Source organism: Penicillium manginii (assembly GCF_028828005.1).
Source record: "Penicillium manginii strain IBT 31320 chromosome Unknown utg000002l:1.0-5564898.0:1.0-5567710.0, whole genome shotgun sequence".
Taxonomy (NCBI): Eukaryota; Fungi; Ascomycota; class Eurotiomycetes; order Eurotiales; family Aspergillaceae; genus Penicillium; species Penicillium manginii.
Window position 1 is genome coordinate 5220257 of NW_026643103.1, and position 13959 is coordinate 5234215.

The 13959-nt window shown below is 47.5% G+C and overlaps 2 protein-coding genes across 2 annotated transcripts; both read right to left on the reverse strand.

Annotated features, from left to right (window-relative positions):
- Positions 1-906: 906 nt before the first annotated feature.
- N7533_003253 (uncharacterized protein) lies at positions 907-2676 on the reverse strand (the record flags this gene model as incomplete). Its single annotated transcript, XM_057099903.1, has 3 exons — positions 907-1404; positions 1478-2412; positions 2466-2676. 3 exons carry the CDS (start codon positions 2674-2676, stop codon positions 907-909), a joined length of 1644 nt encoding a protein of 547 aa, XP_056965039.1.
- A 2320-nt stretch (positions 2677-4996) lies between these two features.
- N7533_003254 (type I polyketide synthase) lies at positions 4997-13127 on the reverse strand (the record flags this gene model as incomplete). The annotated part of the gene is made up of 5 exons (XM_057099904.1): positions 4997-9781; positions 9842-12313; positions 12379-12647; positions 12704-12848; positions 12906-13127. The coding sequence occupies 5 exons, from the start codon at positions 13125-13127 to the stop codon at positions 4997-4999; spliced, it is 7893 nt and encodes a 2630-aa protein (XP_056965040.1).
- Positions 13128-13959: the final 832 nt, after the last annotated feature.

The window sequence follows — 13959 nt, forward strand, 5'->3', positions numbered from 1 at the left end:
TATCATCCCCAAAATTAAACGAAACCTACCTAAGGTCTGATCTTTAACTTTGTTACTCCGGAAATACGAGCAGCCCGCTTCCTTCTGCACGAATCCTTGCACATGACAGCCAGTCATACGTTCAGCAGTTGGAGCATTCTCACGACATCACAAAATCCACCATCTAGAAAATCACGCCATCGGTTTGATCGTCGCTGGAATTAGGTGGTGGCTACACAGCGCGCAAAGTGGAACCCTAGTTTTGTCCAAAGTCCGTCATAAATCCGATTTCTGGGACATCAGGGTACATTTGTGTTGATTAAAATGTATGAATAAGTGATGCAGAATAGTCAACTGATTTGGGCAAGGTCGAGCATCGCTTCTTTTATCCGTGGTCATGGAGGTTTTGACGGTCCGAAATCTGAGGTATGACTGCATGGTCTCCTGGCAAGAAGAATTCATTACCAGCCATCTGCTAATTAGTAGTATTGTGAGCAAGAAGGCTACGGAGAGTAAATTGTAGATCAAGTTCTGATCAAAGCGCTTCTTCTATAGTCGGACTATGCGTCAATAATTTTCAATGTCATGATATCTATCTGCGTTATTGTTTCTCTATCTATTTATTGTCTTTGGATGTTATTATTGAAATCTAGACATTTCCCGTGTCTATCTGGGGGTTGAAATCATTAAACTTAGCCAAACATGTCTCCGCCAACATGTTGACCACACTTAAATCACGGAGACTAGACAACATAGAATTGAATAACGTTTCAAAGGCGGGATTCCGATTTTTCCGTCTTTGCGCAAATTCTGCACAGAAGACGAGGGGTATTGGAGTGAATGGGTGTATCTGTAGATGGAAGTCGGAGTTAGCACGGATGTACAGGCGGAAATTGTGTCTCAGTTGGCTGGTCAGGGGTCTTGTTCCTATACCTTGAAATGGCCATATTCCTCTAGTCCCTGGCATAGATGGGATATCTTTTCAGCAGCCTTCATGGCTCGCTCTTCAAATCCACTGATTAAGCTCTCATAGTTACACAGTGTGGATTGCATGGTCCTGCCTAACAGAAGTGTGGTTGCTTGCGCTGCCATATTTGTGAACAGCAGCATAGGGTCCGCGAGCTCTTCATCTAGATCAGCGGAGACGAAGTCAAACATCATCTTGCCTTTGCTCATGAGGATCGTTTCGAGCCATTGATGCCGGGTAAGAAAATCTTGAGGTATGCCCCCGTATGCATTTTCCACGATACATTGCTGCTGGTGGGACAAACATCGACCGCTAATTGTTATGAGTACAATACAGGCACTGAATGGAGAGATATTTCGAACGTCGTCCTCTCCTGCCATGAATTCGGAAAGCAATTGAGTTTTAACGGGTCGCTCACGTTGGAAGGCAACTTCTGATGCCGGCAAGCGAGTGAAAATCTGTCATGCGGGATTAATATAAGCCCACTAACCGACTCGGAGTCAAAAGAGGATTTTGTGTGCGGTTTCATACCACTTGTTCGTTGAGAGTCAGTGGCATCTCATTTATGAGATTGATGAAGCGGTCCAGGCAGTATGCCATCCAGAATGTCCTTCGGCGTTCCTCAATATCACCAAATGAAATTCCTGATTCTCCTATCCCGTTTGGCACATCAATTTCGTGAAGCTTCATCAGTTGAACCAGTCTAAAGCACCGCCCAGCACTCAACCAACCCCTCTCATAATTAACCTGCATGATTTCATATATTGCCAGGAACAACCACGCCTGGGCTAATTCAATGGGAGGGTTCCCAAGGTGCATTTCGAGCTCCGATTTTTCTAACACTCCTCGCGTGTATATGTAGAGGTCTTTCTGGATATCTTTGAACTGACTCCCGAGCCACGCTGCAAGTGTCCACATAGCGTGCTGGAGACACGTCATAGCCATTGGATCACTCGTTGGTCGCGCTGCGCGCGCGAAATATCGCCGCTTGTTGAGAATCGGGGCAAAAAGATGAACCCGATCAAAGAACAAATGACTCAAATCCGCCTTCATCAGTTCAGGCAATTGGAATTCTGGCGTGACGCCAAAATCCGAAGAAAACTCGAATTGGTTTTTTGACAACGTGCTATTTGGAATCGATGGTGGAGCCACAAAATCCCTTGCATCAAACTCAGCAGGCACAGACGCGAAATGTCCCATGTGTGAGAAGATGTCTGCAGGTTTTGATGGATCCGAGGAAATAGCGGATGAGGTAGCAAGAGTGAAGGGAAAGGGGCCGTGCAATGTCGACATCCCTTCCGATGAGACGGTCTGTTGTATAATGGGTTGATCATTCGACACCTGAGTGAGAGGTGGTTGTTCCGCGTTGGTTTGGTCTTCGAGAATCTCCGTTGATTCCAGGTTATTCGGAGGACTTTCGGGCGGTGTTTGCCTTTGTTGTCCGCTACATTGACGTTCCAGAGCCACTGTGGTGAGTGTTAGTGTTGGTCGTGGGAAAGGAGATAGATCAGACTCTTACAAATGCGGGATTGCAATGTTCTTAGGTAGCCTTTCCGAGGCCCTCGCGGTTGTCGAGCATTATTTGGGGTACAATCAATTTCGAGAGTTTCGCAAGTTCCACATATAGGCCGCACTCGATCGCATCGCAGTTTCCTTGCTCGACACTCATCACAGGCAAGGCCTTGCGCCTGTCGGTTAGGTCGTTCTGGATTGGTTTCGGCGGTAGACATGGTATCCTGGTATCCTGTTCCAAGGTATGAAATGCCCAGCCATGGGCACCGGAGAGTTCTTGATCATTATAGAATCATATTGGCCACCATCAAACCCGTCTCACTGCATACGTGGGGTCAGCTTATTTGGGGGCCGTATCAAGTAACGTAGCACCCGGTAGATTGTATCTTTGTTTTGCAAAGGATGTAAATAAGCCTCGGAGTATAGCGGATCGGCTGAATGGTGGAAACCTCCTGTGGGGACTGTCATAGGCTGAGTGGGTTCGAGGCTTCCGGGTCGGAACGCAACTCCCCTCTCCTGGAGGGGCGTGTGCATGGTCAACCATAAATAGTAGTACATAATAGGATTTGTACTGGAGGATGGTGGATCGGATGGATAGATGGATAAATGGATGTATGAATAGATGACAGGAGGAAGGACCTGAGGCTCTCTACATGCGGGCTGAGTCAGCAGCACAACCTGGCCTGACCTTTTAGAAATGCCTGAGGCCTCCCATATCATCAGTAGTTATTTAAATTCCCATTTACTACATCCCCGTCTGCCTGATTCCAAGGTTGACTCCGTACCAGGCATAGGGATTGAGTTCTGCGACTTTGTAACTTCGTGCGAATCTAAGAACGGGACAAAGTACCCCGCTTCGTATAGGTGAATTCATCTGGACCCACTACATAGCCCATGCTCCGCTGATAGCGGGAGCGGAGTATGGCCCGAGGCTATTCTCGTATTGAGTAGAGCTACTAGACTAGCCCCAAGCCCGGATAGGAATTTGCTCAACATCGTGGGCAATATCCCGCATTCTTTTGGTACCCCTAGTTCACAATCAGTACTTGCACATCTGAGTCGGATACGACGTGCTTCTACTAATACTATATGCATGTCAGATTTGGCCCCACGGGCCACCTTGGCAGCCAAGCCCCGAGGTGAAGATTACATTCAGATGAAAAAGCTTATCGCTGACGAAAACCTGCATCGGCTGATTCCGAGGTTGAACTGCCTTACCTTACAGAAAAGCGTCGCTCATCGTAAACTAGTATGAGGGGGGAGGGGATAGTGTCTTACCTAAGATTGCGCTACACTCACGATGGAGAGCCCTGTCGCGATTGAAAGACTCCCAATCTTTCTTCGTCCGTTTTCTGTACCGGTCTATCTTCCAAGGTTTGATGGTGCCATTGACTAGTACTACTAGTTGCTTTTTTCCAGTCAATGTAAGCGAACATCCATGGATGACATGTGGCAAAATTTGGTGCAACCCCTGCAGGGTCACATGACGGTGAAGCTTCTCCGTGGAAGAGAATGAGTCCTCATGATGCCTAGGTATTGATGCTGGTGCAGATCAGGAACTATGCCGAACCATCCGATTTATTGCCGAATCATGTATATGAAAAATCAAGTTGATTGGAAATTAAGTCGATCTTCTTGTTCGAGTTGGAAATAGTATAGCCTCCTGTTTCTCTCTGAAGAAACTACCCAGGTACATAATCTTCAACCTACCAGGAGAATGTCTAATCTTAATTTAGTCTAACACTAGCTAAATTATAAAAAGAGACTATATTACTACTACGATATTTCTAAATTTCCTTTGAGACTACACCGGTCCATTTTTCCACCAATAGATTCCTTGCTACTAGAAGTGTGCTTATCTCCTTCAAGTTCTTCATAGCCCATGAATATTGAATTTACTACTGAAGATCTGAGCGTTCGATCGGTCGCTTAACGTGACCTCGGAGGCTAGTCTGCCTGAAGGGAGGCTGACTACGGACTCGTTAATTTTCTGCTGTTGTGGTAGATATTAGAATAGGCGAAATATGAGGGGGAGTGGGCGGTTGGCAGCGAAAAAGATGGTATTACTAGATAGGATAGAGTAATAATAAAATCATAACAGAGATTTGTGTGCTCTGTTGGCGGTAATAGGAACTTGGACTAGCTTCTAAATATTCGGCAAAATACTTAAAATAAAATCATCCGCGCTGCTGCGCGGTCGGGCCTCATTGCTGGTAGCTAATAGTACCAAATTCTGACATAATGGCCTAAGACAGTAAGAGTAGGGTATTGGCATCCATTCGCTATCATCAATATGACTACAGTTCCTCTTCAGATTCATTGCTTAATGATACCAACTTCCCGTCTGCTATACCAGACTGCAATCTGCCAACGGTCGGTAGCCAACTCACTAGATAGAATTTAATATACTCAATGTCGCGACAGGAATAGGCATCTAGTAGTTAATTCATTAAACGGTTGGGTCTATATTACTTTCTCTATAACTGCTCTTGTTACAATGAGGGGGGGTTTCCAACCCCCGGTAGATAGCCCATCCCGTCAATGAAACTTGGTAAATGCGCTCAGGGAAACAAGCGTCGTACTCAATTGAGTCAGGTTTTTGGCCAGGTCTTTCAGGGGCACAGTTGCGCCTAGCTCCTTGGCAAACCAAGTGCGAAATTCCATCTCGATCAGCGAGTCGACTCCGTTTGCTCGAACGTTGAGATTGTCATCGAAGGAGTCTTCAGAGATGTTCAGTAAATCAGCCATCTTTCGCCTCATCGCCTTGTGGATAATTCTTGCCGCATCCTCTGGACCTGTAGCTGACTGAAGATGATCACGAATGTGAGTTGCCGATTGTGCGGATTCCACAGAGTTGGGACCAGAGACCGAAAGACCGGGTGCGAGTTGTGCAAACATGGGATATTTAAGATGAGTCGGGTGCTCTTCATTGCCAAGATCGTAGGAAGCTGGGGTTCTGAGACCACAGACTAGCTGTGCATTGTCCGGAGACATGACGGTGTGATGACGACGATCAATCAGATATTCGATAGCGGCTAGGACCTCTTCCTCAGTTTGTGGATTCGCTATCTTGAACGTGTGTTTTGCTGCATATTGTTCGTTTTCGGCGATGAAGCCAATTCCGACCACGGCACCAAGATTGATGCTAGCGCCATGCATACCTTTGGAAACACGGTGACGAGCAAGCGCGTCCTGGAAGTTGTTACCAGCATTGTAGTTGGCTTGGCTTCGATTTCCAACAATACCCGTAATGGAACTCAGCATTAAGAAGAACTCAACATCCGGCAGCAGACAGTGGAGGTTCCAAGATCCAGAAACCTTCGGGGCCAGGGCTGTTTGCCAATCTTCATGCGTCATTGAGTCGAAGGCTTTATCTTTGAGGACGAAGGAGCACTGGATGCATCCCTTGACTGGGGGTAGGGTATTCTGGATCTTGTTCATGACTTCAAGAAGACGAGATTCATCAGAAATATCACACTGGAAGACGTGGCTGGTACAGCCAAGCACCTTGAGTTTGGCAATCATTTCTTGTCCTGCTGCATGAACAGACGCAGACCGTGAAAAGAATATAATGTGCTTGGCGCCCCGACTAGCCAGCTTGTGCGCGATGCTGCGACCGATACCGCCCAAACCTCCTGCTAAGATGAAAGATGCATCCGCATCGAGCTTCAGAGGAAGCAGTGGCGCTGGTATGTTCGGTACAGGATGAGTGCCCGGTACAAGTGTGATTTTACCGATGCTTTTGCCTGATTGTAACAACCTCAACCCCTCTTTCAACTGACCATAGCGAAGGACTTGTGTTGGTCTAGCCTCATGGATGTTTTCACTCTTCCACAACTGAATGGTTTCTTGCAAGAGGTCTTGACAGATCTCCGGACGATTTTCCGCTAAGGCGTTGAGATCCACGCCAGAGAATGTGAGGTTGTGGAGGAAAGGAGTCATGTCAAGCTTTGAGCCAGCCTGGAAGTCAAGCTTCCCGATCTCAACGAATCGGCCAAATGGCGCAACGCATGCCCAGGACTGTCGCAATGCTTCGCCACTAAGCGAGTTAAGAACGACATCCACGCCAGCTGGAGCAATCTGCTTGATTCCTGCCAAAAAATTCAAATCACGGCTCGAAAAAATGTGATTCGCCGGAATCCCGAAATTCTTCATGATGAAATTCTTCTTCTCAATGCTGGAAAGCGTCACGAATATCTCGGCTCCCTTGGATTGCGCGTACTGAATTGCGGCTTGTCCGATACCACCGGCAGCAGCATGAATCAAGACCTTTTCGCCCGCGCGCAATCGAGCGATATGACCTAAGGAGTAGATCACTGTGCCATATATGATGGGGAGCCCTGCAGCAATCTCGAAGCCCATTGTGTCGGGTATTTTGATAGCAAGCCCGGAATGAACACGAGTGCGGGTGCGCATGGTACCCATTTTGCCCGGAGAAGGGTCCCCTAGGTACATCACTCGATCGCCAGTCTTGAAATGTTTGACCGATGAGCCTACGGAAACGATAAATCCTGCTGCTTCATGTCCAAAGCCTGGTTGGTCGATTTCACCCATGGCCACCAACAGGTCTTTGAAGTTTAGCCCGACAGCATGAACCTCGATCTCGATTTCAAGTGGAGATAGTGGCTTTTCCGAGATATCTTCATCGGCAACCCATGTGAGATGATCGAGTCCCGGGTTTCTACTTATCAGGCGAACAGGGTGTTTTATATTTTCCCAGGTCGAAAGTATCGGCGTAGGTGTTGAGAATTGTACTTCAATGACGGTGCTCGCCTCTGTGTTCTTGATAATACGATTTGTTTCAATCAATGACTCGCGAACACGATACTCGGAGTTTGTGCCATTGGTGTCCCTTGTGGCCTGATTCAGGAATTGGTACACAAATACACGGACCAAAGCGTCGATATCTGCATCCATAGAGGCTCCAATCTCACTGTCCAAGGAAAATGTGACCAAGTTGAGATCATTACGATCTTGTTCCCAGCGGATGGTACGAAGCAAACCTGTTGCCATTTGGAATTGCGGCTGTGTCAAGGGATCGCCAGATACCCAAAGCAGCGAATCGCACGTAGTAACCAAGTTCTGTATTTTTTGAAATGTGGTAGAGCTCATGGTGTTGAGTATGGGTTGCTCCGCCTCCAGTAAAGAGATGTACACTCTACTAGTCAGACTTTCGGAGTGAAGGTCTTCAAGTCGGCAGACCGAACAATGGACCCCTGCACTGAGTAATCTTGTTGTGAGCAAACGAGAGATCTCCGAGTGAGAGTCGACTATTATGACCACCTCCAATGGAGGAATTGTTGTCTCCAGGGCTCTATTACTTGCAGTGGAGACCATCAGCGAGAGACCGGCGAGCTCAGGGTAGATAGAGCTTGAAGTTTCAAAGTCAATTCCGGAAAATCCGACTTTGCGCAGAATTCTGTCCCATTCAAGCTTGTCGGGGAAGGTTTCAGAATAACGGGAGGCTTCAGGTGCATCCCACCACCCAGGCAAAGACCCAAATGTGATATCATCGTGGATGAAATTCGATCGGAACTCCTCAAGGATAAGTAGTCGGCCACCCGGTCGTATCATAGCGTTTAAACGCACTATAATATCTTCCACATTGGACTGGCCTCCAATATAGTCGTTGGCGATGACCAGATCAAAAGAATTAGGCAGAGGCTCCTGCTCAGACGGCGCGGCCGCCGAGTCAAGTGTTTCGTATTTGATCACATCTCGCCACGCAGCAAGGCGCTTTTTCATAATCTCAGAGTGAGCGACGGATTGAGGACTAATGACATAATGCTCAATAGAATCCTTGTTGTTATCTCCGCATAGTGTCTTCAGCACGTGTTCAGACAAGGCTCCTGTGCGACCACCCAATTCCAAGATACGAAGGCCGCGTTGACTCTTGGAAAGGAGGCTGATGTATTGGGTAAGCACAGGGAGCACGTCCCCTCGTGATAATTGAAAGTCATCCCATGCCGAGAAAAGTTTGGCGTTCCCAAATAGAAGATCTTGGCTTGTGATCTTCTGTTCCAAAATTGATGCAATATTTGATCCCATCTGGACGAGCAGGGCACCTTCGGCATTTCGGTTTTGGACCTCGTGGTAAAGTTGCTTTTTCAGTGCTGGATTCCGTGAGTAGCTGAGCCACATCTCCAGAGAGACATACGGCATGGTGTCAATTGCGACATTGGCAGTGACTCTTCGGAGAAGCTCGGTATATTGTCCGCAGTGATTTTGCAGAACAGAACTTTTCACTCCCCGAGTGGCCACAAGGCCATCAGTAGCTAAGAGAGTGGAAGCAAGCTGAAGTTGAGTAAACCATTCTAACTGGGTATCATACGTCTCCAGTGGAGTCGATGACTTTGGGCAAAGCTTCTGGATGTCTTTTAGCGTAATGAAGTTGATGTCCGGGTGCCATTCAATGGAATAACAGGTTCGATTATTAACAGCGGTAGTATCAGTAGATGCAGGCTTGAATGGAGAGAGTTTGACGCCTGTCAATGAAAAAATCTTCTCACTGGGGTTTGACGGATTCCATGCATGGATTTCACTCTCAAACCCATTGTGCAGTGCGTGAGAAGCCTCACTGCTACAACGTAAGATGGCACCAGGTTCAGATGAGAGCGCGGATGTGGATAGCCACATTTCTCGAATTGAGCTGGGAACACAACCCCGGTGCATCATTTCCTTGCCATTGAGGTCATAAATGGCCGCAAAAGAAGCATGGAAGGCGTTGTCAAGAGTGGTGGGATGAATGAGATGTTCGTGCGCGTAGCTTTTTGGCATCAGTCCCGTCACATCGGGGACAGCAATATCGCCTGTCATCGTCCCTTCCTCTCGATTGCCAATATTGACATTCTTCAGATTGCGGAAAGAAGGTCCATGATTCACACCGATCTGTCTGAGGTGGTTATAGACAGGTGTGAAGTCAATTGGCGTCTGACAGGTATTCTCTCTGTACTGCGCAAAAGCCGACAGTCGCGTCTTCTCGGTTTCCTCCGTGTGGGGACAATCAATAGGATTAGACACTCTCCTTAGATCCGGTGACACTTCGCCCGTGCAATGTTCGATCCATTCCTCAGTTCTCTGATCATAAGAAGCCACCTCAAATCTCTTCCAAGCAGTTGATGATGACGTTTTAGAATCCGGCACTGGGTAAAATGAGAGGCAGACCTCCACGCCTTGAGTGTCATCTGGAACCACGAGCATTGCTTTGAAGCTGACATCTCTAAGCAAAATACCGACCATCTCGGATTGATCTGTGATTTGTTTCATGCCTTCCACTGCCATCACCATATAACCAGCCCCGGGAAAGACAAAATTTTCGCCAATCTGAGAAGAGGTCAATATTTGTGCTCAGTTAATCTCTTTAATCAGGAAGAGGATACTCACCATGTGCTCTTTCAGCCATGGATTTTCCGAAGTGCGGAGGAAATGACGCCAACGTGGGCTGTTAGGGTTCCAGTCTGGTACAGGCGCCCCAAACAAGTCATGTCGAGGAAACGGACGAAGGCGGGTATTTCGAATCAATCGACTTTCGTACAGTCCTTTTTCCTCATGGTTGAAAGGGTAAGGGGGTAGATTGACAATTGTCTTGGGCATAACCGACGGATTTGTTGACATATTGACCTCGTCCAGATTCACAGGAGAACCGCGACTAACCAGATTTCCTATCGTGTCAAGCAGTGTATCCAGTCCTGTATCTTTACGGTTCAGAGTGCCAAAGTATGGAACTTTGGAGTCCGGACCCACGATGTCCTTCACTGCACTTTGCATCGCTGGGTGTGGGCCGACTTCGAGAATAACGTCCACCTGATTACCCTGAGCCGAGGAGACATCTCCCGGTGTTGCATTAGACAACATCGAGCAAACAGCCTCTGTGAACTTAACAGGGTGCACCATGCTGTCGCACCAATGAGTAGCCATTTCAGGCACAGAAAAATCATCCAGCAAGCGACCCGTGAGAGTGGAAAACATATGCACGGGATGCTCAAGGCGCAAGAGATGTTTTGATGGCAAGGTACCTACGAGCCCTTTGTACTCCTCCGAGAACTGCTCCATGTGAGCAGAATGAGCAGCATGTTCGACATTCAGCTTCCGGGTAAACACTCCTTGCTCGTCGAGCAACTCTTTCAACGCATCCACCATCGCATCATCGCCAGAGATGGTGTGATTTCGAGGGCTGTTGTAGCATGCTATGGACAAAGTCCCGCCCGGAAGTCTTGTATGCACTTGCTCAAGAAGATGACGCAGAGGTACTTCTTCAATTCCAGCTGCAAGCATGCCGCCTACACGAGACGTCTGCCCGTGAAGGAGAACATGGCCTCGGAAGTAAGCCACTCTCCATGCTCCCTCTCGTGATATTCTACCTGCGCAATATGCTGCTGCAATTTCTCCAGACGAGTGACCTGTCACCCGGTGTGGGATGACATTCCAACTTAGCAAAAGGTCAAGCAGTGCAATCTGAACAGCACAGGACAACGGGTGAGCGAATGCTGATTTAGATATCCTTGAGTCTTTTGAATCTTTTTTGAGCTCGTCCAGTAACGACCAATTACTACCCAGTGACGTGAAATAAGAGCTTGCCGCCTCGAGAGATTGTCTGAAAACCTTGTACACAAGAAGCTGTTGGCCCATCTGAGCATATTGAGCTCCTTGGCCTGTGAAGACAAAGCCAATTCGCGGAGCCGATCGTGATTTAATCGGCTTAGAAGGCATCTTGGATAGCTTTGTACGGAAGTCTTTGAGAGAGCTGCACAAAGCATAACTCTTCCAAGGGAGTCGGGATCTTTTTTCTGACAAAGTAAAAGCAAGGTCGTACAATACTTGATTCGCATGTTTTGAAGGCACAGATGAGACATGCTCTCTGATTTGCGCAACTACCTTTTCTAAACTCGCCTCGTCAAATGCCGACAAAAGCATTATGATTGGAGCTTGGATAATCATGGACGTCCCGTTGGATCCATTGACACCGTTCACTCCATTGGCACCGTTCACCCCATTGGTAACGTTCACTCCATTGGTAAAGTTATAATCCTCAGGGTAGGGATTGTCTGCTTCAACCTGGTATCGCCTGGTACTTTTTGCGACAATGAGTTCAGTGTCTCTCTCTGAGGGTACACTTTCCACTGTTTTGTGTCGCGCAAAGATCCCTCGTTCTTTCAAATAATGGTATGCATCGTCCAAGATGCAGTGTGCATTCGTGCCGCTGATTCCATATGAGCTGATCGATGATCTGCGGATGCCCGACGAGGGCCATGGAATGCACCGTGTGGGGAATTTAAGATTCCAAGCCCGAGAGATATTCGGGTTGATATCTTCGAGTGTCGCATTTGGCGGGATGATACCAGCCTCCAAAAGGAGAACTGATTTGATAACACTAGTGATGCCAGCGCCACCCTCGAGATGTCCGACATTCGGTTTGACAGCGCCAATGTAAAAAGGCGAGTCTCTGTTTTCCGTTTCAAATGCAGCGGCAATAGCGGTGCATTCCATCAAGTCTCCAGCTTGAGTTCCGGTTCCATGGCTTTCGGCATATATCGTATCTCTTGGGTCCAGTCCAGCAGCAATGTAGGCTTTTCGGATCAGTGACGCCTGCGCTGCTGAGCTTGGATAGGTCATTCCGGGTGTGTGGCCGTCATGATTGAGGCCAGTGCCCCGGACAATTGCTCGGATCGTGTCACCGTCACGAATAGCGGCGGATAGAGGCTTGAGAATCACAGTGCCTACACCTTCTCCAATCCCGTATCCGTCTGCTCGTTTGTCAAATGCCAATGACTTGCCTTCTGAGCCCAAGAGCCCGGAATATGACATTTTGATCAAATGAGAAAGGTGGCCGATAACGCTCACACCACTGACAATAGCCTATATTCGTGGAAACCTCTATTAATAAATTAATCAACAATCATCAATTTTGAGAGTACTCTCACCATTTCACTCTCCTTTGCTTCAAGGCTTTGTCTGGCAAGATGAAGACCCACCAAACTGCTTGAGCAGGCAGTATCTATTGTGAGGCTAGCTCCGTGAAAGTCGTAGAACCAGCTTACTCTTCCTGAAATCATGGAATTTTCAGCTCCTGTTGGTTTGTGCTTGAAAGAGAGTTCGAGGTCGCTATTTAGACGATCGGCATGGTGGTAGTTGAAACCACTAACAAACACAGATGTGTTTGAGGAAATGACTTGTTCCATTGGAAGGCCAGCTGCACAGTTTCTATATCAATGATACGTTTTCAGGTGTGGTGGACGTGAATCTTACCGTTTTCCAATGCATGGTAGACATTTTCCATCAAAATTCGTTGCTGAGGATCAAGGCTTTGAACTTCAGTCTTGCTCATTTTGAAAAAGGCAGCATCAAACCCATTTGGAGACTCCTCCAAAAAGGCAGCACCTTTAATGTAAAACTTCCAAACGGTTATTCAGGGTTATAATTAAAAGGTTCAAAGTTTTATGTCACAAACCGTTCCCCCGTGGTTGGGGTCTGGATGATAGAACCCCTTGGAGCTGAGTCTATCTTCAGGAATTGGTTGAGCGGCTTGCCGTGCTCTCAGAAGAAAGTCCCAAAACGCCTCAGCATCTGTGGCCTCATCAGCCGCACGCATAGCCAAGCCAATAATTGCTATTGGATCTGGATCGCCATGGTGCTCATTGTGATTTGTGTTCCCGTTGATAAATGAAGGCATTTTGACGTTGGGTTGTCAGGAAATTATTCTTACTGTAGTTTGTTTTGATCTTGTCTCTACCAGCCAGATTTGATCTGCAGGTATATCATGCAGAGTTTGTCTCGGAGGTGACATAATTAGACACTAACACCTAGGCATATCGGCGGACATCAGTGTGAGGCTCTCCGAGCTCAAGTCCGGAGCCTTGGAAGCAAGTCCGAGAGAGCTCCCGAACTCCGACTAATCCCAACCCGGTTCTTAGGGGTTCTGCGAATGTTGAGAACATCCGTTCGGGGCCATCTAGGTTAGCTTTCATCTCCCATGTTTGGTCAGCTTGTAAAATGTGCATAAATATCAACAGATAATGTAGAGTGGGTCGCCGCGGATCAGTTGGTCAAATGTGCGAATCTGGCTGCCAAGCCTTCAAGTTGCTAGGTCAACATTCGGAACTTCCATACCTTCGTCTCAACTTAGGTAGCAGTACATACTGTGTTTCTGCTGACAAGTAGTCATTGCCTAGTAAGGTCACCTTGGAAGCCACTTTTATAAGGGGCCTCAGACGCAAGCTCACTGAGCAAATCAGGGTGCTTCGATCAGGCTCAGTGAGTGATTAGTTTGATTACATCCATGGATCATGATCTCTGCATAGCTCAGGCATACTCAATTCTACTCAGGGAGCAAAAGCAGCGACGGGGTGAGCCCTAAAACGAAAAGAGAAAGCGAAAAGTTGCAAAACATTATCCAGTATGTATGCATAATACGCCATAGTGGATTGTCTCCGGTATATACACTTCTTGAGACCGCCACCTGTCACTCGTAGATTTTGGCTGGCGCCAAGAGACTCTATCTATCG